The sequence below is a fragment of the Paramacrobiotus metropolitanus genome, unplaced genomic scaffold, assembly GCF_019649055.1.
Source record: "Paramacrobiotus metropolitanus isolate TYO unplaced genomic scaffold, Prichtersi_v1.0 Parri_scaffold0000018, whole genome shotgun sequence".
Classification (NCBI taxonomy): Eukaryota; Metazoa; Tardigrada; class Eutardigrada; order Parachela; family Macrobiotidae; genus Paramacrobiotus; species Paramacrobiotus metropolitanus.
In genome coordinates, this window is record NW_026570238.1 from 832,909 (window position 1) to 856,846 (window position 23,938).

The following is a 23,938-nucleotide window of genomic DNA, read 5'->3' on the forward strand; positions in this document are numbered from 1 at the left end:
AGACAGAAATGTTAACTTTTGTAACTTAGGAGAGATAGAATTGCTGTAACTGAGGACAGACAGGGTGCAGATGCATGGGAGGAGCAGGTTATGTGAACGGTGAAAGAATGCACTGAATTCCATGGCCAGTTGATCCAGAGTTTCAAGCGCTATTTTTGCGTTTACCCTTCCATAAAACTTGTTAACCTACATCTCAGAAGAAAGAGAAAAAATTTATAAGCTTTTTGATCTCTGATTAGTAATTATTTATGGCGAACCAAGAAAGTTATGCTTGTTTTGGTTTCTCGTAGACAATGCATAGGGTGCAAGCAACGCCCCCATCGCACGGACCCATGCTGTGTCTATGAGAAACCGAAGCGAACATAACTTCCTTGGTTCCCTATAAAAACCTACTCTCAAGATATCAAAAAAATTCTGAAATTTTATTCTCTGTTCTGAAACATTGACTGGAATGTTTCATTAGGGAGACATAGAAAAACGGAGGCTGCAAGTTTTAGAGATCAAGTGGCAGTCGCGACTTGGATCTGCTAGCCAGACTAATACATGTAAGCGCGTACGCGAGGTGGCTGCCGCAGACAAGCTCGCTAAAACGGGCCGACAGCGATGCACTCAAGGAAACTTCCCAGTAAACAAATTCCACAACAAAATTTTTTTTCGATTTTAATTATGTAATCAAACCGTCCATTTTCTTCGCAATGCGGCTACGAGCCGCGCCACGCGAGTGTTTTTCACAACTTACCCGTAAAAGTTATATTACCAAACTATAGATATCAAGTTTTGTTAGACATCATTTCGCTTAAAATCAACAATCACACTGTCGAATTTACCACTACTACATTTCCACGTCTTCGCAACCTTCTTCATCGGTTTCCCAGTCCGAATCTTCACAGTTAGACTGCTCTGGACGATTGACACTATCCTCTGTTTGGACAACTTCCTCCTCGTTATCCGAATCTTCCGTCGGTGGAAGCACTTTTGCAATCGACTCGAGATGTTCGTCGCATTGTGCAATTATATCATAACAGATTCCATGAGGCGTTGTAGCAAACTAGAGATAGCCGGAAAAGTTCGTATTCGGCCGCGCATTCATTTTAACAAAATCTCAAAGATAAGAAGGAATGTTGAGGCTCCCTTAAGCAATATTATTAGTTATACGCAACTGACCTTTTTCGCTTTCGTCAAAGCTGAACGAGCTTGTGGGTAGTAATCGTTTCCGTGCAAAAAATATGAAAATCCATTTAAATACCATAACTGCAACATTCACACACGTTAATGGGGGCCACGAACACCGTCCAAACTGCGTTGAAATGTTGCACTAACTCACCTCAGGATCAGTGGGAGAATGCGTTATGAACTCAGTAAATAAGCGGTTAGCCAGATCGTACTCCGCACATTCTATTAATGCTTTGGCTGTATCAATTTGTAGTGCCAAACCAGGCATGCCAGATCCCTACGAATAATGCAGTGAATAAACTGTCAATTATCAAAATTTCACCGGCGCATACGAGTAGCTTACACACCTCTTCGTAATCAACACCGACTTTCTGCTGGTTTTCAGGTGAGATTCTTTGCTCGGGTGGCAGGTGATCGGTGTACCACAGAGTCAGGCCTCCTTTTACATACTGCGCAGCCGCCTATACGAACCATGAACAATAACTGAAAAATTCTCATCTACAGATACCAGTACCTACAATAACGTAAATAAAAAAATGCAATCTTTTTACGGCAAGCTGACACATACGTTCAGGTATAACATACCTCTTTATCGCCCTTTATAAGAAAGAAATTGGCCATTTGTTGGAAGGCTTCTGGATTTTTTGGATCGGCCATCATAGCTTTGTCCAACGCGTACTTACACATTTCCTCTGCATTGTCATCATCACTGCCCAACAAAACCACGAACAATCGTCAAAAAATCCGGCGGATGCGACCAAACCGGCGATTTGTGCTTACCATAAATCCGTTGTGTACAGTTCTGATATGGATAAATAAGCGTTTGATATATCTCGCGCTGTAGGGATTTCGGCTGTGTCTTTCTCTGTACTGGAAGACGCAGAGGGAACATTTGGAGTTTCTACCTGGGCCGGTCCGGCTACTTCCGCCAGCTCCCTCTCCATCACTTCGATGCCCCGAGTGTACTGCAAAACGGCATTCTGTCCCTCCAGCAACTGCGCCAGGCCCAAATACTTCCTCCATCCTTTTAGTGGACTAACTGAAATTGCCTTCAAATAACAGTGCACAGAAGTTAAGGAATCCGCTTAAACATAGAAAACATGCTGCAAAAAACCCTGAGAAAAAGGATATAGTTCGCGCTTTGGTGATATTTCCGGTTTCAGTAAAACATTCAGCAGCTGCTTCCAGAACACGAGAATTTGCTGGGAATCTTTCCAGAGCACGATTTGCAAATTTCTCTGCGACGACAAACTCACAAGACTCCATGTAGGATTGCAGCTGCAGTAATAAAGAATGCAACTGTAACGCATTTTATCTAGATAATAAAGCCTGGAAGTAGTAATACAACCTTCTCCAGCAATCCTTCGGCAGTCGTCACACTGGACAGGCTGGGTGAACTAGCTTTGGGTTCCCGCCATGCATTAGGGTTTCCGCCGTGCCGCGCCACTTTCCTACCCTTAGGTTTCCCCATTTTCCTGTTTAGGAAACAAAACCGCTATCGTGCGACGTTAGTGAAATTTTCTGAATCAGTAAACAAACACAAAGACTCCAAAATGTGCAAGCACTTTCAAATCTATTTTCAAAACGGGACGAAAATAGGTAATGAGTAATCACAAAAATGATTCCCTTCTCAACAGCGAGAAAATTGCATAATTCGGTTTGCTGGGTGACTGCCTGACCAGTCCGGGTGTCGCGTAATGCTCTCCTCCCTCTTCAGGAAGTTACGTGCAGCGTTTAACCTTTATCTTCGACTTCCGGTCTAAATTAAAACAGTCTTTGGGCACTGGGTAGTGGGTACCCGAAGATGCCCCGAGCAAATCTGAAAATGCTGCAAAATCGCAGAATGGCCGACTTATTATCCTAACGAGTAAAAATTTTTCATCTGTGGGCCATGTGCCTGTAATTTTTTGTCTGAGTTAATTTGAATCGTAACGCGAAAGCAGTATGCAGTCTTGCCACGAGATCATCAAGAGTTCAGGGTCTGCAACCTAAACAGGTATCGTACTGTAGTGTTGTGAACTGTAAAGTCAGCAAATTAGGTACCTCCAATGCAGTTTGCATTCTCCGCGACTCCGCCTGATATTTATTTCAAGTTTTTCTGTTTACAATAATGCAGTAGTTGATTTCCTGGAGAAAGTGTACCACAGCGGGTGCTACTACAGCTTGTTGTATTCAAAACGGATCCTCTGGGGAACGAAGCGCGAAATTTTAGAAAGCAGTGACCTGATCATGGCTCCAGTGGATTTCATTCAGGTATTGTACTTTAGTTTTGAATAGCTGAGGATACTATAATTATTGAGTCTTTAAAAGGAAGCTGTAACTAATAAGTCTTATTATAATTTCTCGTGCTGGCTTTACGCAAACGTAAAGTGATGCAGAGTTACAAACAATATTGCCAATATTACTGTTTGGTAAATTACTGCAGTCCATTTCGATATTATCCGCTATAAAAATTTCTTTTTAATACCCTGGCGGTAAATTTAAACAGTTTTGAATGAAAACCATGTGAGTGAATTGCTTCTATCCGCTGTACACCCCACAGCGCCTGTCCGTGTAAATTGTAATTTGGTTTTTCGTAAGTAATTGGTTATCGCTATTCTCGCGGTTGTGGCAGAAACTGATATGATCTGATTGTTGGTGTCGATTACATTTTTAGAAGCCTAGAAAGGGTAGGGTAGAATTTGCTGGTGCAATTAATTGAACGCAGAATACGCGCTGCGGTGGTCATTTTCGATGTTCCATGGTTGATTGTGGGTAATAGATTCGTCTGATAAACCTGTACTTACTTCCACAGCACTACTCCACACCCGGTATTTCTACCAATCGGAAAGAATGACACTGCATCGCTTATTAACAATTTGAAAGCAATTTGCTACGCATATAAATACGAAGTTTCAGGTTTTCTTCATTCATTTTTGTTCTAGTTCACTAACTGATAACACTGAAGCGCTTTTTATTTTCTACATTTTGCAATGGCTGCTGTCAACGGCGACCAGCTTGATGGGGTGTTTAATGGTTTGGCGGTGGGCAAACAGTTGAGCCTTCAGGATGATCACTTGATATCCGGAGGGAGACCACCAGTGTACCGGCGCATGGATTCGCATCTGTCCCGAGGAGGCTATTCGAGCCGCGGAGGCAGTCGGGGTGGTAGTCGCATGCAGGTGTGCAAACATTATTTTAATATTTCACGCCACTTGGACGGTACATTTTATTATTCCGACTATGTTTTCGATGCTTGCTTTTTGTTAATGTTCAAAGTCAAAATCAAAATTCCATTGATTAATACCTGTCCTAGTACAATTCAATCAGAGAATGCAGGAAGTCTAAGTTTTCGCACAACTAGTTCTTTAATGCGTTATGCACACTCAGCTCAGTTCAAAGTTCAAGTTTTAAAAACAATATTTTTAAAATTTTGCTCTTAAATGAATATATATTCGTATGGTTTTCGATGGTAAGAGCTTTCTCCATGTTGCAGACATCGGTGGTGACGTTTGCTGCTCAGGAGTAGGTGGTTTATGACCATTAACGATAAAATTCCGGAGCCGCACTAGATTAAGCTCGGTACTCCGCAAATTAGTCCTTTTCTCAGAAAACGTAAAATTCTCATAGCGCATGATCTCACTGTAATGTAAACAATCAGAAGAAACTTGATCACAAAATTGCATCAGCTATGCATATGATGTTGCAAACATGACCTTTGTCTGCTGTTGGGCCACCATAATAATCGGTTCGAGCCATCAGAATGTCATGAGGTTACCATTTATGCTCGTGCTTGGCTGATTGCATCGGTGAGCGTTGATTGCTTCGGATGCGTCACGTTACCAAAAGCGGTTAGCTAAAAAACGGAATGAGGTAGTGTTCAACAGTTGTCCTTAAGCAGGATGGTATTAATTTCACATAATTATTATATTTGTATTATGAGTATACTACATAATACAGGACGTTAGAACTTATGCGCATGTGGTGTGGCTCGGATCTTGCAAACGAAAGCCATTGAAAGTAACGCGTATACAGAGTAGATTACATACAATGTCATGGTACTTATTAAACTTGCTACGCTACGACTAACTATTAGCTATTATAATATAGAGTCTATATTATAACAGCTAATAGTTAGTCTGTATTATAGACATATGGGTCACTTTTTCTCATTCCGGTATTAAAATATTCACAAATGGTTCGCACTATTTTTCTTTAATACTTTGTACACTAAATTTGGTAATTGTTCGATATGACAAACAAATCATTTTAATTGGTATCCATCAGCGCAGGCGTAAATTCGTAATGATTTAATAGCTATGTAAGCCGGCGTTTGCCAAATAAAAGACGATAACGTACTCTAGAGTTCACGTTATTAGGCACAGTAATGCAAAATTGCCAACATTGATGTCGTACTGGAATGCAGACTTGACGAACTGCCGCACGACTGACTAATATAACGTAAATTACATAGTTATACTTTGTTGTAGTCACCTGAAAGAAATTTGCGAAGTGATGCGTCGATCGTGTTTTCCCTGAAAGAAAGCGTTGGAGCATTGTCCCGCGCTCTGAAAATGTTTGAGGTATTACATAGTTTTGATGTTAAGCGTATCCAGCTAACGGTGCCTTGATACACTTGTAAATCTCATTCGAGATGGCAAATTTTTTCTGCAGTTCCATCAGGTCAACCTGGTTCACATCGAATCCAGACCATCGAAAACCCAGCCAGGATGCTACGAATTTCTGGTAGAAGTGGAGGACCGCTCGGCGCCGGGATACAAGGATGCCATCGAGGCGTTAAAGGAGCAGTCCATCTACGTGTATGTGCACTCTCGTGATCAGAAAGCTTCAACAGGTCAGTTTTGTTTCCGCTCTTACAATTTTATGGGTTTTGGTATTGCGCAGTTAGCATTCCTTGTGGCTCCTGGTTTGTAATGATCTTCTCTCAAAAAAATTTGAATAAATTTAATTTTTAGTGGAAGGCAGAACACTCAGCAACGTGCCCTGGTTTCCACGCAAAATCCGCGACCTAGATCGCTTTGCAAATCATATCTTGAGCTACGGTTCAGAGTTGTCGGCAGACCATCCGGTATTAGAAATTTTGCGTTTGAAATCGTGATTAAAGGTCTGAACATGATCGTATTTTTTAGGGTTTCACAGACGCAAGGTACCGTGAACGTCGGGCGGAATTTGCGGATATCGCATTTTACCATAAACAGTAAGCACAAAATGAATATTGAAATTTGAATACCCGATTTTTGTTTTTTAAAATCGTTTCTTACATGTTTGACTTTTAGCGGGCAGTCAATTCAACGCGTAGAGTACACTGAGGAGGAGACAAAGACATGGTACGGTAAATTCCTAAAGTAGACCATAGAATTGCTACCTTTAAAAACTTTAACCTGGTTTTCCATATTAGGGGAACTGTTTTTCGGGAATTGCGGAAACTTTACCCTACCCATGCATGCAGAGAACACAATTATGTTTTTCCTCTCCTTGTTGAGGTATGTTCTCGATGAAATCTTTTACTGAAGTCAAAAAAACATGTTAAAACACTTGTATTTTTAGAACTGCGGATACCGGGAAGACAATATTCCGCAGTTAGAAGATGTATCAAACTTCCTCAAAGGTAGACCGGAAAAACATTACTGTACTGAGTGTACTCGTACTTCTGTTGTTGGTGTAGGGATTGCCACTTTGCCATAAAACTTAATTACTTTTAGACTGCACCGGATTTACTATTCGACCCGTTGCTGGACTGCTCAGTTCTCGAGATTTCCTGGCGGGTTTGGCCTTCCGAGTGTTTCATTCCACACAGTACATTCGCCACGGAAGTCATCCTATGTACACTCCTGAACCAGGTAATGGATACATTTTTGACAGACTGTCAGAAAGTTTTTACTCCAACTCATAGGAAACCCCAACTTAAATTCTGTTCGATACTAATTCGCGTATGGTACAGCTGCACAGGAGTTGCTTATATCGCGGTTTTGTTGTTGTTGCCTAATATCGTGACCTTTGCTAGATATCTGTCATGAGCTGCTTGGCCATGTCCCACTCCTGGCTGATCCAACATTTGCTCAGTTTTCGCAAGAGATCGGGCTGGCTTCGTTGGGTGCACCCGACGAATGGATCGAGAAGTTGGCTACGGTAGGTAAAATAACGTCTTTGCAGAAAAACCATCAACGTTGAAATTTAGTTTGTATCGATAAAATCGTGTATAAGCTGCACCCTAATTGTTGCATTGAATTCGGAATTTTGTAGCTTTACTGGTTCACTGTGGAGTACGGAATGTGCAAGCAAGATCACAAGTACAAAGCATACGGAGCCGGTCTCTTGTCTTCGTTTGGTGAATTAGAGGTACGTTCGAATTTCTCTATGCTAATTTCGGTGAGCTTTATTTTGAATAAAACATGAAGTGTCATTTTAATTTTATCTGTTGACAGTATTGCCTTACGGATAAGCCAGACAGACGTCCATTTGATCCAGAAAAGATGGCTGTTCAGAAGTACCCGATTACCGAATATCAACCTGTCTACTTCGTTGCCGAAAGCTTTTCGGACGCTAAGGATAAAGTATCGTAAGTTGTACAGTTCTCTCGGGGTGCGGTACCATCATGAAGGCGCGTAGTTGAAAGTCATGAACTTTGTATGTTCTGTTGCAGACAATGGGCTGCAGCGATCCCTCGACCTTTCTCCGTGCGCTATAACTCATACACCCAGAGCGTGGAGGTTTTGCAGCGTCGAAGCCATGTGTTGGGGCTGGCTCGAGATATTCGAGGTAACTTTAGCAAATACTTTTGGTATCTGTAAAACGCAATATCACGGTGCAACGTAATAATCGTACAGGTAGAATTACTTTACCGTAATGTACTGGCGATTTTTCACCATAATTTTTACTTTTCATGATAAACATGATTATACTGCACTGGTACGTAACATTCGCATAACATTAATTGTGCTTTTGAATTGCAGCCGAAATGAATACTTTGGTGGACGCTTTAAAGAAAATCAAGTAAAGGATGCTTTTGCACTCCGGGATATCCTTTTAATGGTAGATTCGTTTGGTACATGTGGACAGGAACAGCATTCTTTTACCTTAATTTTACCGTAGTAGTAGATCCAGTTTTCTCTGTTTAGGATGCTATAATAATATTACACGTCTTCAGTTGTCGAAGACTGGATAATTATTGTCTTATCTTTTCCCAGTAATACGACTTTATTTTTTTATGCCATTTTATGCACTACGATACTCTCGAACGACAATTTTAGACCAGCTGTGCTTTTGAGTGTCAACTTTTTATTAATTTATACCAGACGTTCACTCAATGTTTCTAATCTGTACTTTCGCTTCAAAGCGCCAATTCTGCGAGCAGTTCTGTCCTTTTTTTATTTTTTGTCACAATTCGTGTTAATTAGTATTGTACACTGTATGCATTTGTTGGATTTCCGGTTCTAGGGAACTACGCTCGCGTGAAAAACACGGAAACAATAATATGCCAATTGGTAGTTGATACTATAAGCAAGTAGTTTGTAACCAAATTGATCGTTTTTACTTTTAAAAGAAAGATTTCTACAGTACGAACTCGAACGAAAACTGTGCCAATATTCACTAAAAAAGTTAAGTAAAACAGAAACATACACATACACATGAATCGACATGATGTAAATCAGAGAGTTTTACAAAAAAAAAATCCGAAAACTGATGCATACGATTTCGATGAAGTATAAACGTGTTCATGACCATTATTTTCCCGGGATGTGTTTGTGCATCAGAGTTATCCTACTATGCCCGCTCCGACTATGAAGCCGGAAGTACTGTATCGTAGACGTGCAAGTTTAATGGGACCGGCGACAGCTGACACGGCTGTGTGATTGTGCACTGCACCCTATCAAAACTGGATGACTTGAGTCTTTGAAACGTAGTACAAGGTAACAAGTACCGTACTTATGGTGAAACGGTAACGCGTACAGTACAGTGCCAATTAATTGAAAAGAATCGTGCATGCAATACATTTTGTTAAAAGTTAAAACTGCTGATTTTAATTTATTTTGCAGATATTTGATGCGATTTCGAATTTCGGATAAATCCTCGCGTTTTCCTTTGCTTTCTTTCCATCGTGTGGTCAAATTTTAGACTTGATGGATTTTTGTGGGCAGCGAGCTTGTTTAAAATTCGGTTTGGATGTCGTGATTGCCTCCAAGATCTTTATGCAGTATTCTCGTATTGTGACAAAGTATTAAAAAAAATTTAATATGTTCCGAGGCTCGAGCGATTGCTCCTATACCCCTGAATAAAGATTCTCCCCTTTTTCAATTGGAAACCTCCGTTCACTAAAACGGACTGCTTGCAATTGCTCTTTCAAGTTTCCTTCGCGATGGTCAGCCTGATATGACGCAAGTATTACGGAGAATTGTTTCGCAGAATAGACGGCGGCTCGTTTGCGATGGTTTCGATTTGGATTTGACATGTAAGTTGTCCATTATGCATATACAAAAGCTGGCATTAAGGAGGTTTTGTGCCTGGTGTTGTGGTTTTTTTGCTTTCGTTAATATTACACTAAAGCATCTTACACATGGTGACATAGCTGAATCCCGACAGATATTCTGCCAAACCTTATTGCGATGGGATTTCCAGCGGAGAATTACGAACGAATTTACAGAAACAACATCAACGATGTAGTGAGGTACCTGCAACTTTTTTCCTTTTTTGTTTTGATTCAGAATTAAATCAAATAATACAATTATACACCGTACAGTTGTGTACAGTTGCACCGGACTAGGCTATGCGCCCAACGTGTTTCGTCCCTGGTCGACTTGTTCCGTTTTTCTCTTATTTGCAGATTTTTCGAGATGAAACACCCAGGCCACTACCGCATTTACAATCTGTAAGTTGTGATTTCACTGATTTGCATAAGTATTTGATAAAATACTTTCCGTTCGCGCAGAATCGGACTGCAGACGGAGTATAAAATGTTATGTATCAGAGTAGAAGGTAGAAGCTGCTGTGAAATCCTTTGGAAACTTGCAATCTATTGGAAAGCGCTACTTGACTCACTGACTACGCCGTAATATTATTGACGAATTTACTTATTTCGGGAATTTATTTTTTTTCTAAATACGATTTTAGCTATGCTTTTCTCACAGTCAGGAAAATGCGACTAGTCGACATCCAGATTAGCACTTTCACTGCCGTAGCCGGTGGGATGCAATTTTTTGGAAAATATAGGCAACAATTTTTTAAAGAGTCCACTGTGTTTTCTTTGCAATTTTATAAAATATTTTGTATTATTTTGCATTTTTATGGTTCTGTTTGGCCGCTAACGCAGAAATGTCAGAAACGGAAAATTGATAATTTGGTTAGCTTCCGTTGTGCACTTGCAGGTGTTCCGAGCGCAGTTACGATCCATCGCGATTTCGTCACAATGTTGTTGTTTATCCGTTTGAAGATCACCAGATACCCTGTATTGATTTGATTAAGTCTTGTTGTGAGGACATCCATAATTGGCTGCTTCTCGATCCGGATAACATTGCCGCTGTACATTGTAAGGCTGGAAAAGGCCGCACTGGATTGATTATCTGCTGCTATTTGCTCCATTCGCAGTTCGTGCGTACACCCGAGGAGGCGTTGGCGTTTTACGGTGAAACTCGAACTGTCGATTCGCACGGCGTTACGATTCCTAGTCAACGGCGGTACATACGCTACTATTATCGACTGCTCCAGTCGGGTCTCAATTATCGTGATCTTGCACTCCAGTTAGACCGTTCGGATATCCTGAACACACCTTCCACGGATGATCACCCGTGTAGTGGTCTAATATTTTCGGTGATTCAACTGAAACGCGAGATATGGTCTTCCGAAGTACTTCCTCTAAGGCCGTCCAGTCGGTACAGTCGGGCGGACAACTGTACGGTCGAACTCAGGCCATCCTTGACCATTGCCGGTGATATTTTGGTGGAATGCCACGGTGTTTACGCACCGTTCATGCTGGCGTTTGGACCTTTATTTCCCAGAAGGGTATAATTTTCTTGCTTCTGTACAAGTTATCTGCCGTTAAGATTACTTTGTTCGGAACGCTCGACAGAATATGTCATACTGTGTGAGATGGAATTTAAAGTTTTTTCTAACCACTTAAAAGTATAAGAGTAGGATTTTTGTTTTGGAAACTTATTTACCTTGTGTTCCTTTTACGGTTTTGGTACTGTCTAACCGCAGTGTTGCGTTTAGGAAAAAATCTTCCAGTTCTGGTTTAACACGTTTTTTGTGGGAGACGAAGCCGAAGAGACCAGGACGAGCGATAATCCTGATCAAGTGGCTTTGTCGATATCTAGAGATCACATGGATATGCTGACAAAAGACAAGCATTTTCGCAACTTTCCTCCAAATTTTAAGGTTAGACTGCTGTAAATGAAACTATCATGATTACTGTGCTAAGTAATTGGCTGGTATTCACATACGAGCACATAGTTTGCGAAGATATTTTCGGTTCTTATTGATCATACGGTTCATACCTATGTATTTCAGGTTTTACTGTGGTTCACACAACCTAATGGATCACATGAGCCATTTCCTCATATCCATGAGTGACTGTTTTGCAATTCCAATTTGTGGAATTTTGATTTTATAGAAACAGAAAAATCGGAAATGTTCATGAAGTGTTCTCTTGTTCCTTTTTGTACCAGTCCAATTGTTCTCCGTTGAGTATTTCGCACACTTTAAAATTCACATTTTGCGAGATCTACTTAATTTGGGTTTTGTTTACGAGCAACTTGGCAAGGCCTACCAAACCTACCATTAAACTGAACACAATAATTGTTTTGCTTCTTAATTTTCTTGGCCGGTTTTCTTGGTGGCCAGGTAGGCACCACCTGAGAGCCCTTTGAAAACGTGATATCGGAAAACTAGTCTCTTTGCATAATTTCGGTGAGATGTGATTATTATTTCGTAAATTGTACTGTATTTGTCTTTGTCTTTGACAAGTGAGTTTGAATATTTAGAAGAATTTGAGAGGACGAAATTAGAAGAGGTAGTGAGGTACTGTTATCAGTGTAATGTATGTTAAATGCCGGTTCACGATATTGAGTGTGGGGAAACTTGTCAAAAATTATCATGACAAATACAAAGTGGTATTGGTACAGCATATTGTTTTTAATTTTTAAATTCAAAACGTATTATTTCGCATTATTATTTGGAAGTTATACAACCACTTTAGACAGTACAACTGAACAGAGTACAATACATAACTAACATAAGTACAGTACTAAAACAGTGAGTAAAACTGCCAGTTAATATTTATTTGAATATTCTAGTTTGAAACTTCAAGCGTTAAAACGAAGCAATGTATCGAACAAGTCGCGATGTCCGAGTGGTTAAGGAGATTGACTAGAAATCAATTGGGCTCTGCCCGCACAGGTTCGAGTCCTGTTCGCGACGAATTTTTTGTAAGTCGTACCTATGTAAACACAACGGGATTTTCAGATCAGAAATGATCTTTTTTATTTGTAACATTTTACTTGATTGTTTGCTATAGAAAAGAAAAGATTAAAAAATTATAATCGTTTCTTCGTGGTTTCGGGCCACAGCTCATGTATCCTACAGAACAGGCTGAACAGCCTACGCTAAGAACCAATCGCATTCACAGAATCACAATGTATTGCTGCTCTTAATCTTAAACTTCAATAATCTTACGCCGAACATAGGTTTGTTACAAGTTCTGACCTAGCTAAAAAATCTGATAGTACCACGCCGAACAGAATCATACTGTACATAAAAAAGCCAAAGCGCATGGAATTCAGGAATATTCGATAAACATGAGATCACAACGTTACGACGAAAAAATTAAGTATCCGCTGTTTCTGCAGTACGGCATTTCGTGTCACTCCACTTCAGTATGCTGCGTGGCCTGCTGCCAAGCTTTTGCAAATCCTTCCGTGGAACCTGCAAAGGATAAGAGAGTAGTACACATTCACAATCGTCTGATTTCTGGGCAACAATCAGTCAATTTCTCATTAAAATTAACAACACGGTTTAAACCGGCTACTGGCTATCAAATTCATCAACCATGTTTTTATTATCACAACCTCCAAGCTCCCGATTGCGGCGCTTTGCTTCGTTCAAAATCTCAACAGTCTGCAACGAAACGACATGAAGAAAGCCACAAATGGAGGTAGAACTGAGGTGATTAGAACCAAGCTAAAATGAACGGAAAGTCCATACCCGTTCAGTAATCTGCTGTGAAATATCCGGCATTGTCCGCAGCTCGCTCCATCTATTCTCTGCTTCGATCAACTCGTGTAATTCTTTTTCCAACTGAGTAGTCTGATATTCCCATATACTTGCACTTGATAACGCAGACTGTATAAAACGAAAATTGATTTCCGACGAATTGGATGATTTAAACAACAAAGCTTGTCCAATCAGCTGGGATACGCCACCTTGCCGTAATCTCCACTTAACCTCTAACTCTTCTCCGTTTTTTATAACTTTGGCTTCGATGAGGTATTCGAACTGCGCAGCGGGATCTTTGGTCTGGTTGAACGCATTAACTGTGTGAGAACGGAACGTTTCAAAAGAACCCAAACGACATCCATTCACAAGATTCTCGAAGTCAGCATCACGCACTGAAGAAACACAACATGCCTGTCAGAGAATTTTCGCTCTTGGTGAAGTTTAATATAAAAAGAAACACTTATGATTAACTGTGTGAAAGGAAACAGACAAAGTCAGTGACTGTTCACTTCAAATTCCCCAATAAACGTAGCGGAACTCTACAGGGGCAAATTAAATATTTATACTGTACTACGTAGTCGTAGTCCCTAATGAATCATGTCACCAGAACGTACCCAAAGCAATCCATGCGCAAACCCCGTTTGTGACAGCCAGAAATAAAGCATCTTCTTTTCCCGTCCCAAGCGTCCGGAACTCCGCATTCAGACAGAAACCGACTCGCTCGTCATCCCCACTTTTCCCTTTGGTTTTGGGTAAAGGATTGTGAAACTGGCAGAACATCGTTTCCCTTAAATTCAAGGCCATATTTTTTTGTCAAAGAAGTTTCAAAAAACGTCAATTCCCAATTTCTATCGGTTTAGCTATGAGTCTATGACGTTTACTTTGAAAGTCAAAAAACGTTTTATTTGCACATACTGACATATACTAATAAGTATGTATGTGCAAAAACCCTGAAAAAAATAAACGGTAAAAATAAAATGTAAATAAAAAGAATACATTTTGGTTTTGCGGTAGAGCAGTGCGGTAGAGCTGTAATATTTTGACTGCAGTCTGCAGCCTTAGAGAGGTAGGTAGGAGCGTTATACGGTAACCTCATGCATAGGGCAGTCACATGAGCTATCAGTGGATTAATTTTTCTCATTTATCATGATTTTTGTCATATTTTTTGTTTTGTGAAAATAATAGGAATCCAAAATAATAAAAGAATTTCGTTTCCGAAATTTTTCGGTTACTACGAAGTACGAGTAGCAGTAAACAAGTAAACATTAGTTAAACTGTTCTGACCATGGATATGTCTTCTGGGCCTTCCTTCCTTTACCATCTTCTGGCGAATGAATTATCCGTTCTATTAATGGGGGAACTGGATCAGGCTGTGGAGAACATGGCTCCTCTGCCTGTTCCCAGTAAGCGAAAAAAAATTCCTGACCCTCCCACTGTTCCTGTTCCCACTGTCCATGTCGATCGCGATGCTGTATTTTCCAAATTAGAAGCTATAGGCTTCCAAGTGGGCCTCCGTCTAGTGGAGCGATTGACCAAGGATCATCCACGCTTCAAAGATGAACTGGACGTGATGAAATTCATCTGTACAGATCTGTGGAAATATATCTACGAGAAACAAGTGGATACGCTGCGAACCAACAACCAGGGCACCTTCGTGTTAACGGATAACAGCTTCCGACCTTTGAGCTTTTTTGGCGTTGAAGGGATTGATCAGTATTATCCTGCAAGTGCGCGATTTATTGCATATCCATGTGGAATTATCCGTGGTGCATTGTCTGCATTAGGCACAAAGTGCACTGTGTCTGCCAAAGCGATGTCTATGGTCTGCTGTGTTTTCGAAGTCATCGTCGACAGAAGTTAAATTTGTTACTTGTAAAATTGTTAACCACCAACATGTCCCGATTCCGATGTATGAAGGAAATAATTCGATTGATAAAAATGACTTTGATGAATCGAGTTGCGGCTTTAATTTTTCTATTAATAATTTGAAGATTACACATTGAAATTTTTTCAATTTGTGTACTGCAAGTGGCAAAAACTCCCAAAAATCCAAAAGTGGAATTTTATTTTACCTTACTTAATTGTTTCACGCTCTCGGAGTCTCGAGTCCTAGTTAAATATACTGCGGCAAACGAGAAACCACAAGAAATTTTAGCACCACACTAGAACATACAGTAACAAACTCAAACTAAACTGCAAACAGTCAAACACACCTGCCGGTTGCGAAAAACCTGCGCCTTTCTTCAAACTTTTGCATCAAATGGCCGGTTGCAGACAGTATTGTATATACAATGACAAAGGCTCCCGTATCGATGCATTAGGCATCGCACTGAATTTAAGCAGTTCTTTATGTCAGTTCTTTCGGGTGAGCAGCCCAGCAGAAATCCAAGACACCTTTAGGGATCCTCACTTGATGTGGTAGTCCTTGTCAAACGGAGTCCAGCTCTCACGTTTTGGTGCCCAAGGATACAACACGTACCTAAGTAAGAAACGAACTGCTGCAAATAAAAAACAACCGTTTTAATAATGGGGCTCCCTACTTCAATTTTGGTGCAGCCTCCTCGACGAAATCCTCAGGGTGCAGGTTGATATAGTGGTGCATCATAGCATCCCGTTCAGAATATCCTTTAGTGGATATATGATCCGTCATTCCTGCAATCCAGTAAGCACCCGTACAACACCCAATAAGTCGCCAAATTCTCGCAAAGGGAGGTAACCCCTGCCAGCCATTCCAAGCAAAAACCCCCCACGCAGCCCCCAAAGCTGACGCTATGGGCCAAAAACTGCCTGAACGCCCTTGTCTGAACACCTGAGAGAAGAAATCATTCTTCGGTTCAGGCAAAACTGGAACGTCTTCCAGATTCCGGAAAATATAAAGGTTTGAATTATTATCAGTCATTCTGGCGAATGAAATGAGTATTCATAAAGATTTCTCAAAATTATAACCCCATAGTGCACTTTAAACGGAAATAAAATTAATTTATTAATATCGAAAATATACTAGCCAACTAGCAGCAAAAACCGAAACTTATGTACGGTACGCCGTACGGTACCTATCACCAGTGACAGTGTCATGCCCATGGTCTACGACATAATATTATTAAGTACAGTATAGTGCAAGCAGCTCTTACGCGCGGGCGGGAGAATTACCATGGCCAGATTTCAACAACCGCCCAGAGAATTTAACTGCTGTTCCTGTTTTGCGCCATGGATTCCCAAGAATCAAGATTAAACTTTAAACAGTATTATGCCGTCTTATGAATATCAAAATTCCATAATTAATTTTTTTACAATTAGGGGAATTTTCCGAGTAGCAAATCAACCTATTGCATACTCCAGTACAGATGTTCGAATGTCGAAGATCAGTCAGGCATTCGTACATCCTTATGAGTTATAGATCATGCTCGTGACCGGCATGGCCAGCGCTTCCTCCTAGACACGCCCAAGTCCCAACCTCTATTACATTCCACAGGAAATCGATTCAGTAGTGATTTCAGGCCATAGCACATGTCTACCGCTGTGCAAGCAGCAAATGTTGCAGATTTCCGTGGCTGTGGGAGCTTGTTGGAGCTAATCCGTAACGACAAGATCATTCAGATCCGCACCATCTGCTCTGCAGTCTGCAGAGCCAATACTGAACACCAGCCTCATTCTAGACACATACGAGTACACATGGAGGCTGATGGAGCATGACTGGGAACTTATAAGAGTTTGAATCTGTTATTTGACTATTTGTAAATATTACTAGTATCAGAAACCTATCATACGTGGATGAGTTTTATATTAATTTTATGAAGAAAATAAAATTATGGATTTCCTTGACTGTAAAAATTTAATTATGGATTTAATGGTATCTTTCATGAGCGAAACAACGTCGGTCTAGATAAAATCTTTGAAGGGTTATCTATGTCCGTATGTTTTCTTTTTCTTAGATTATCAAAACTTGAACTCTTGAAGTATGGTGTCTACATCCGTATCTGGAACTCAGTCATCATCGGTCCAGTTGTCCGATCAGTTTGCTCTTACGAGCAGTACTCGCGACCGGACCAGTGGAGCAGATCGAAGTGACCAACAAACTCAGTCTGCCACTGTTGGCATTGCTTCCCGTCTTGTTAACCAGGAACAAAACCAAACATACCCTCTTCGCTTCCACGTAAGAAAGTTTATCATAAAATACTTAATTTCGTTCCATACTTCTGACGATCCTACATCATTATGCGGAGGCCGTGTTAAATTCTGTAACTTTTACTAGTGTTATTATTGTTATACTTTCTACTTAATCGTAAAATGCAAAAATCTACGAGTAAACACTGGGACGGGTCACCTGTCAATGTATCCAAATTTTTATTGCACAGGTATTCACAGAATAGTCATTCCTTACGTACGTGAATGGTTTTAGGATACTCTTTCTGGACCTCGCATTCTGTTAGCACCTCACCAGTTCGGACACATACCGCTGGGCTACACCGTGATTCCGCAGCCATGTGCGCCCTTTCTTCCGACAGGTATTGCTGCACAGGCCTTGCCGGTCTTTCCTGGCATTTCCAGCGTCAGCGGTATTCGGCCTGCTCATATTTCAGCCTTTGAGACTGCGTCCATCTTCGCACCTTACTTCGCTCATGCAGCGCCCATGCATTCGGATGCAATGGGAATCTCCGGGGCCGAAAGTGGCTTTCAGTATCCTCTGCACCATCTGACCGGGGCTGTTGGTGGATTTGGCAGTCTCGGTACGACACATAACATGGTACCGGCATTTCGCGTGCGTGCAAAAGAAAAATCCACGGTCATTTTGAGCGCAGAGAATATTGAGCACGGTGTTAGTAGCAGGTACGGAAAAATTCAGCGCTTTTTGGGCGACACTTATTTTTATTAACTGTCATGGAAAGCTTCGGGAAATTATAAAAAATGTAGCCAGTAAGTAGTATGCTGAATATTGTGGAAGCAACAAACGTTTCTGCAGCTTAGCGGCTACAGTACTACACTTACATAAAAAAAAACTTTAAAACATCGCAAATATTTCTCCTAATCGTCCAGACCACGAATACACTCTGCAGATCCCATTATTATTAAACAACAAGAAAGATAACAAGAAATAAATATGATGAGAAAGCAATAAATATTAATATCTGATCAATCATTAGGGAAATTACTAATTTATTATTAGTATTTCCCAAAAAAGTTTAGTCCGTACGACTGTGTAGATACAGGTACGTCTTAAAGCACTGGTCTATTTAGTTTCTGTTCCTGAATGTTTTCCTTTGCCGCAATTACCAGTTAAATTTTCTTTTCATTGATATAGTTCGATGACTGCGGAGTCCTCCCACGCGCGAGCGACACATTTCGACGCCACAGAAGAAATAGCTTCAGAAGGAAAAGTTTTGCCGGTACACATTTTCGACACTGATACGGACGCACCGGTGTATTCGCCAGAGGAAGCATCAAATAATCCAGCGAACACCAGCAGCGATGCGCGACTGCAATTACGCACACCAAAAAGACCTGCGATACCCAACAAAGCCGGCGCTAAACGTCATAGGGAATCGAGAAGGATGCGCAGCAGTGGGCAGTCGACGGGAACACATAATGCTAGTCCCATAGTTTCTATATTACAAGTTTCGAAAAACACTGAGACCGAAATGCAGCGGGCAGCAAAAGAATGGTCTGCAGATTCCAACCACAAGGAACCGGATTGTTGGGACTTTTTACAACGTTTTAAGGAAAATCAGAGGAAAATGGACACTTTGTACGTGGAAACGAGATCAGTCATTTCGAGTTTGTCCGCTGAGCAACGAAATGAAATCAACTTTCCTATTCCGAGCAGTGTCCCAAAACATGTTTTACAATCGGTCAGTATAAAAAACAAAGATCAGCCTAAAGTAGACGCTTTTGAGACAATCATCGAATCTGCGACTGTCGATACCGAGGAACTACGCCAGTTTGCAAAAACTCTAACACAGACCTTTACCTTGGACATTGGTCCTCAGAACATCGACGAAGAGATGGCGATACTCAGCGCAGTTGGACTGGCTGAAAAGACCAGCGCCGGTAATACCCCAAAGGTCACCAAAGCGATCAAGGTCATGAACAAGATGCGCAATAAGCATACTGAAACTCGGAAACGCTTTCGATCAGACTCTTCAGCCCGACAGAATGTGAGAAGAGAACTGGACGAAGCTTTGGCGCAGTTGACGAGCCAGCTGGCTTCACTGAAGCGGAAAGTGAATGCGGTAAAAAGGCTGATGAAAGACGAAATTCACCTCAGTGATACGGAAATTCCTAATATATCCAAAGAATTACAGCGAGCACTTTCTGCGGAGTAAATTTTAAAACCGGGAATTGAAATGGACGTCACAATAATCCGCGACAGCGTTCTAGTCTGTGCCGAATGTTTGTACAAATTTTTCGTTATTTATGGCATTTCGGCTATGTGGCTGTCGGGTTTGGATGGAAAGCATTGTGTTGCCACACCGAACTGGAATTTACTTTGTAAAATTATCACTGGGTGGTAGAACTGTGCTGTATGGCAAATTGTGGTGTTTTCTGCTCATGTTAACCAAATAGGTAATAAAACTTATTTAATTGTGATGTTGTTGTTTGGGATCGCGTTGTGAATTTTTGAATTTTGATAAACTTTCATTTTTATTAAAAAATTACAAGCAGTTTACTTTTTAGCATAGTTACTACGCATAGACTATGTATGCTTTTTATTTTGTCACATTTTTTTGTGGCACTTGCTATTTTATTGCAGCTTCCACATTTTATTTTTTTGTCCTTCCCTTCTTCGGAATGGCTTTATTTGCCTGCTTTCGATCCAGTGAGCACTAATAACGTATGGTACCGAGTGCACGACTTTGCTCGTTGATGGAATTTACCGGTGTTGCCCTAGCTTTCTTTGTTCATCAGTGTGCGGGATCACATCTGGACGCGACGAGAAAAGAGAAAGGCTCGACAAAAATGGACACTGACCGATTATGAAGGCTAGCAGGCAGCAGAGCGATGCGCAAGCATTACGCATTTTATGTAACACAAATTAGATCTTTCGATTCTCTTTTGCCCTAACTTGTAGAGACAACTGGACCATTCTTGAGAGAGAGAACACGAACAATGGATTAGCGAAAGGTTGTCTTGTCTCTTTATCTTTTGTTGGCAGCCAGAGATGAGAGAAGTCCAGCAGTGCACGCTTTGCTTTTGGCCAAACTTCACCATTTGCGTAACCGTTGGGCGAAATCACGATTTCAGTAGTAGTAGCGAAATAAAGAAGTCACTTCGGTATTTTTTTAAGAGTTTACTTTCTGGTTAGCAAAATGTTTTTTCCAGTTTTATTTGTTTTCTTTTGCTCGGCTTCGGCCTACCACTGGACCCTTCCGAACAGTCAAGGTAAATAAATGGTAAAATTATGAACACTGACTGGTACAAGCTGCTAAAATTATATAATACATGTTGACGTTGCAGTACATACGTGATTCCCCAGATCAGAATTTGACCTTCTGTACTGGTTTGCAGAACTCTTTCGCACATTATTGACTAACATCACCCAGTGTACGTACACGACGGAAGAATTTACACGCGATCCCTTTTTCAATGGACAGCAACCAACGTTTGGCACAACTGGAAAGGTCACCAATACCTACTATGGCATTTGTGCCCCAACGGTCGAGGCCTGCGTCCACCTGGGCACCACTCCCCATCCAGTAACTGATGAATTCCGGGGTCCAGGTTGTGAAGTGTGCTGCGCTCGACGAACGTGCGGATCGTATCCCATCAACGGCAACGTCCAATATGGCTTCTGCATGCTGCCGGAGCTGATGCCCTTTAACGATACCGATGGTGCGTTTATGACCACGCCAGCGACAACGTTCACCAACACCTTCGGTACCTTCAGCACGGGACAGTTTACTGATCCAGGATTTGACACGGAAGACCAAATGTGCTTGGGATTCGGTGGACAGATTGCCCAAGTCACCAGCTCAAACTGGAGCATCTGGTTAGTGTGTAGGTTAAAAAAACAGCATTTCATGATATTTTTCGAAGACTGTAAATGGATCCAGTACAATTTATTTGAGAGAAAACATCCAGCAACATGATAGCTAATCCTAACCTTGACAATGTTTTATAGGTGGGATTCTCAGTGCCCGATGAGTGGACGTTGCTGTTTGTTCCCACAACCCAGTCGCTGCGAAACCTGTGGACAGAAATATGGTCGAATGTTTAACTTTAAGTAAGCGAATAGTTACTGTGAAGTATTCTGGTGATTTTGAATTCCGTTCTGCCTTACCATTCTTTTTCTACAAGCACATAATAACAGTGATTATAAGTTCGACACTCGACATTAAATAGTTCATAGTAAGCTACCATTTATATACATGCAATTAATAACATCTGATTCTATAATATGATATTCTATAATATATGTAGGCAAGTGTGTATCTTAATATTCCATAGGTAATTAATAATTATGTGTTCGTTACACAAATCCGTGAGAGTAGAGTTTGACTGCCCATGATTTGCGCGTATCAGTTGTTTACCCAAAAATGTATTATCATGTTCCTCTTGTAGTGGTACCGCGACTGGACGATCAGGTGGAGACGATGAAACATTGGCATGGAAAACCGCTGTGCACCAAATGGCCGGTACTGGCTGGAATTTAGGTGAGACTTTCCATACTGTTTTTGTTAGCATTTAAAAAGCGTATGAGTAGCATAGTTGAACAGGTAGACAGACAAATGCTTCCAGTAATAACAAATACGTATCAAAATAACATACCTATTCAGAAAATCTAAATTTGGATTGCAGGCATGCAACCAGCATTTTCTCCGTATGGTGACCAATATAGCCAAACTCCCCCCAACTACGAAACATTGCTGTCGCCGCAAATGTGGAATAACGGCTTAAACTTCCTGTACAAGAACAAAGGTGCTTTAAATATCTCCCTTAAGTCAGAGCAATTTCTGCTCCTTTGTATGTACAAATAATTTTTATATATCGCCGGCACCATTTTGTGTACAGAAACAGAAACGAAAAAAGGCGATGATGATGATGACGACGACGAAGATGATTACCGTGGATGGTGCTGGCAGGCCGCGATTATGAACAAAATGGGGACCGGAAACGTGCGATGTGGTGGTGCCCTCATCGGAGAACGTTATGTCTTGACCACTGCCGCTTGTGCTAACTTCACTACGTAAGACCACGTAATTATACTTGTGTAATCTTATTACAAAGTTCATTACATTACGGTATCATAATGACCATTTTTCTAGTGAAAATAAATTAGTAATTATCATTTACAGGGGAACGTTTGCCGATTACAAAATTCGATTTGGAGCGACAGATATCCGGAAGGCTCAGGAGACCAACGCGGTTGATTACGACATCGCCAATGTCTACATGCATCCGGATTACGACACAGACACTCTGGATAACAACATTGCCATCATGGAACTCCAGACCCCGGTCACCTGCAACGGCAAATACATCTGCACCATCTGCCTGCCATCGCCGTTTATCATGTACTTCAGCAACTTCTCCATGGGCGACAACCACGAACAATGGATTCGCGATGACGTGCGACAGTGTGTAGCAACTGGATGGGGCCGACGAACCTCGAGTACGTATTGCGCACTTTCATCGAGCTGTATCCTTGACCTTTACTGAACATGAATAAATACTACCATGAAAAACCAGCTTTAAATTTGCCGTTGGGATAAGCAGAATTATTTATTTGTTTTACAAATTTTAAATGCTGGTTTGCTGTACACTCTAGCTGGTCCACAAGCCTACATCAAGGAGATGCCGTACATTCCAATCTACAATAACGACACCATGTGCGAGACTAACATTCGCAACATGAAGGGTGTGCCGACTACCTACACTCTGCCCAACAACTCCTTCTGTGCAGCTCCGCAACCGACTACCCGTGGCAAGATGTTCTCTACATGCCAGGGAGATGCAGGTAAATTTTAATGCGACGCTCAGAAGGCCAGAATCTATTAAAATTTAAAACTAATGTGACGTTGGGAATTGAATTAGGTGGGCCGTTGGCCTGCTGGTATGGCGGTCGGTTCTATCTCACGGGTCTGCTGTCCAGTTTCAATACGCAGCGGTGTGACACGGGCAAGACGGGAACCATGGTCTCCAAGATGCTGCAGCCCAACCGCGGTATGGACACACAGTCCTTGGTTCTGGACGTCTTCACCGACATCGCCCAGTTCATTCCGTGGATCAATCGTATTATGTACGGGTTCTTTTGAGCGCAAAGGAAACGAACGATAACCGCCGAAATGCTAATGCTGTCATTGCAGTGAATGCTGCTGATTAACATTTGTTTTTTGTTGTTGTTGTAAATAATTCATTTTTTCGCTTGCGTTTTCCCACAGTCGTGTAATAATGTGGTGACAGGTGATGGCCTAATCTTGTTTTGAGAAATCATCTGGTTAACTTTTCCAGCAGTTAAAACATCAATGCTGCAAAAATTCATTCTGGCTGATGCAGTTATTTACGATTTCATGCGAGGGATCCAGAAGTTCATAAAACAGCTAAACGGTTTGCACCGACTCAG

General features: G+C 41.2%; 7 protein-coding genes, 1 long non-coding RNA gene and 1 other non-coding gene across 14 annotated transcripts; 6 read left to right on the forward strand and 3 right to left on the reverse strand.

The window, feature by feature from the left end:
• Nucleotides 1-641: 641 nt before the first annotated feature.
• On the reverse strand, nucleotides 642-2,788 carry LOC129585866 (uncharacterized). Its single transcript, XM_055478751.1, has 8 exons — nucleotides 2,522-2,788; nucleotides 2,305-2,451; nucleotides 1,954-2,234; nucleotides 1,759-1,882; nucleotides 1,521-1,634; nucleotides 1,325-1,450; nucleotides 1,165-1,251; nucleotides 642-1,048 (listed from the first exon to the last, which is right to left on the reverse strand). Exons 1-8 carry the CDS (start codon nucleotides 2,642-2,644, stop codon nucleotides 833-835), a joined length of 1,218 nt encoding a protein of 405 aa, XP_055334726.1. The 5' UTR covers nucleotides 2,645-2,788; the 3' UTR covers nucleotides 642-832.
• Nucleotides 2,789-3,901: 1,113 nt separating this feature from the next.
• LOC129585993 (phenylalanine-4-hydroxylase-like) lies at nucleotides 3,902-8,665 on the forward strand. Its single transcript, XM_055478973.1, has 14 exons — nucleotides 3,902-4,334; nucleotides 5,643-5,735; nucleotides 5,827-6,007; nucleotides 6,129-6,241; nucleotides 6,303-6,370; nucleotides 6,450-6,500; nucleotides 6,572-6,656; nucleotides 6,721-6,781; nucleotides 6,876-7,013; nucleotides 7,178-7,302; nucleotides 7,417-7,512; nucleotides 7,599-7,732; nucleotides 7,817-7,932; nucleotides 8,127-8,665. The coding sequence occupies exons 1-14, from the start codon at nucleotides 4,146-4,148 to the stop codon at nucleotides 8,168-8,170; spliced, it is 1,494 nt and encodes a 497-aa protein (XP_055334948.1). The 5' UTR covers nucleotides 3,902-4,145; the 3' UTR covers nucleotides 8,171-8,665.
• A 257-nt stretch (nucleotides 8,666-8,922) lies between these two features.
• LOC129585834 (phosphatidylinositol 3,4,5-trisphosphate 3-phosphatase and dual-specificity protein phosphatase PTEN-like) lies at nucleotides 8,923-12,054 on the forward strand. The gene is made up of 6 exons (XM_055478717.1): nucleotides 8,923-9,622; nucleotides 9,754-9,838; nucleotides 9,995-10,039; nucleotides 10,536-11,169; nucleotides 11,380-11,544; nucleotides 11,677-12,054. Exons 1-6 carry the CDS (start codon nucleotides 9,544-9,546, stop codon nucleotides 11,737-11,739), a joined length of 1,071 nt encoding a protein of 356 aa, XP_055334692.1. The 5' UTR covers nucleotides 8,923-9,543; the 3' UTR covers nucleotides 11,740-12,054.
• A 449-nt stretch (nucleotides 12,055-12,503) lies between these two features.
• Trnas-aga (transfer RNA serine (anticodon AGA)) lies at nucleotides 12,504-12,585 on the forward strand. The gene has a single exon. It is a non-coding gene; the product is annotated as a tRNA-Ser (tRNA).
• A 106-nt stretch (nucleotides 12,586-12,691) lies between these two features.
• LOC129585771 (uncharacterized) lies at nucleotides 12,692-14,384 on the reverse strand. Its single transcript, XM_055478614.1, has 4 exons — nucleotides 13,995-14,384; nucleotides 13,369-13,772; nucleotides 13,233-13,281; nucleotides 12,692-13,089 (listed from the first exon to the last, which is right to left on the reverse strand). The coding sequence occupies exons 1-4, from the start codon at nucleotides 14,182-14,184 to the stop codon at nucleotides 13,028-13,030; spliced, it is 705 nt and encodes a 234-aa protein (XP_055334589.1). The 5' UTR covers nucleotides 14,185-14,384; the 3' UTR covers nucleotides 12,692-13,027.
• Nucleotides 14,385-14,525: 141 nt separating this feature from the next.
• Nucleotides 14,526-15,315, forward strand: LOC129585772 (trafficking protein particle complex subunit 6b-like). The gene has a single exon (XM_055478615.1). The coding sequence runs from the start codon at nucleotides 14,666-14,668 to the stop codon at nucleotides 15,239-15,241; it is 576 nt and encodes a 191-aa protein (XP_055334590.1). The 5' UTR covers nucleotides 14,526-14,665; the 3' UTR covers nucleotides 15,242-15,315.
• A 113-nt stretch (nucleotides 15,316-15,428) lies between these two features.
• On the reverse strand, nucleotides 15,429-16,423 carry LOC129585733 (uncharacterized). Its single transcript, XR_008690060.1, has 2 exons — nucleotides 15,921-16,423; nucleotides 15,429-15,859 (listed from the first exon to the last, which is right to left on the reverse strand). It is a non-coding gene; the product is annotated as an uncharacterized LOC129585733 (long non-coding RNA).
• A 259-nt stretch (nucleotides 16,424-16,682) lies between these two features.
• LOC129585732 (uncharacterized) lies at nucleotides 16,683-19,816 on the forward strand. 5 transcript variants are annotated; one of them, XM_055478545.1, is made up of 4 exons: nucleotides 16,683-17,230; nucleotides 17,313-17,533; nucleotides 17,780-18,207; nucleotides 18,680-19,816. In XM_055478545.1, the coding sequence occupies exons 2-4, from the start codon at nucleotides 17,339-17,341 to the stop codon at nucleotides 19,698-19,700; spliced, it is 1,644 nt and encodes a 547-aa protein (XP_055334520.1). In that variant the 5' UTR covers nucleotides 16,683-17,230; nucleotides 17,313-17,338; the 3' UTR covers nucleotides 19,701-19,816. The 5 variants fall into 5 exon arrangements, with proteins under 5 accessions (XP_055334520.1, XP_055334521.1, XP_055334522.1 ...); XM_055478546.1 differs by having other exon boundaries at nucleotides 16,683-17,114; XM_055478547.1 differs by having other exon boundaries at nucleotides 16,683-17,089.
• Nucleotides 19,817-20,335: 519 nt separating this feature from the next.
• On the forward strand, nucleotides 20,336-23,886 carry LOC129585895 (enteropeptidase-like). Of its 2 annotated transcripts, none has more exons than XM_055478797.1 (9): nucleotides 20,336-20,757; nucleotides 20,884-21,364; nucleotides 21,497-21,598; nucleotides 21,937-22,028; nucleotides 22,174-22,293; nucleotides 22,387-22,561; nucleotides 22,671-22,987; nucleotides 23,144-23,332; nucleotides 23,410-23,886. In XM_055478797.1, exons 1-9 carry the CDS (start codon nucleotides 20,685-20,687, stop codon nucleotides 23,628-23,630), a joined length of 1,770 nt encoding a protein of 589 aa, XP_055334772.1. In that variant the 5' UTR covers nucleotides 20,336-20,684; the 3' UTR covers nucleotides 23,631-23,886. The 2 variants fall into 2 exon arrangements, with proteins under 2 accessions (XP_055334772.1, XP_055334773.1); XM_055478798.1 differs by having other exon boundaries at nucleotides 22,393-22,561.
• The last annotated feature ends 52 nt before the right edge of the window (nucleotides 23,887-23,938 follow it).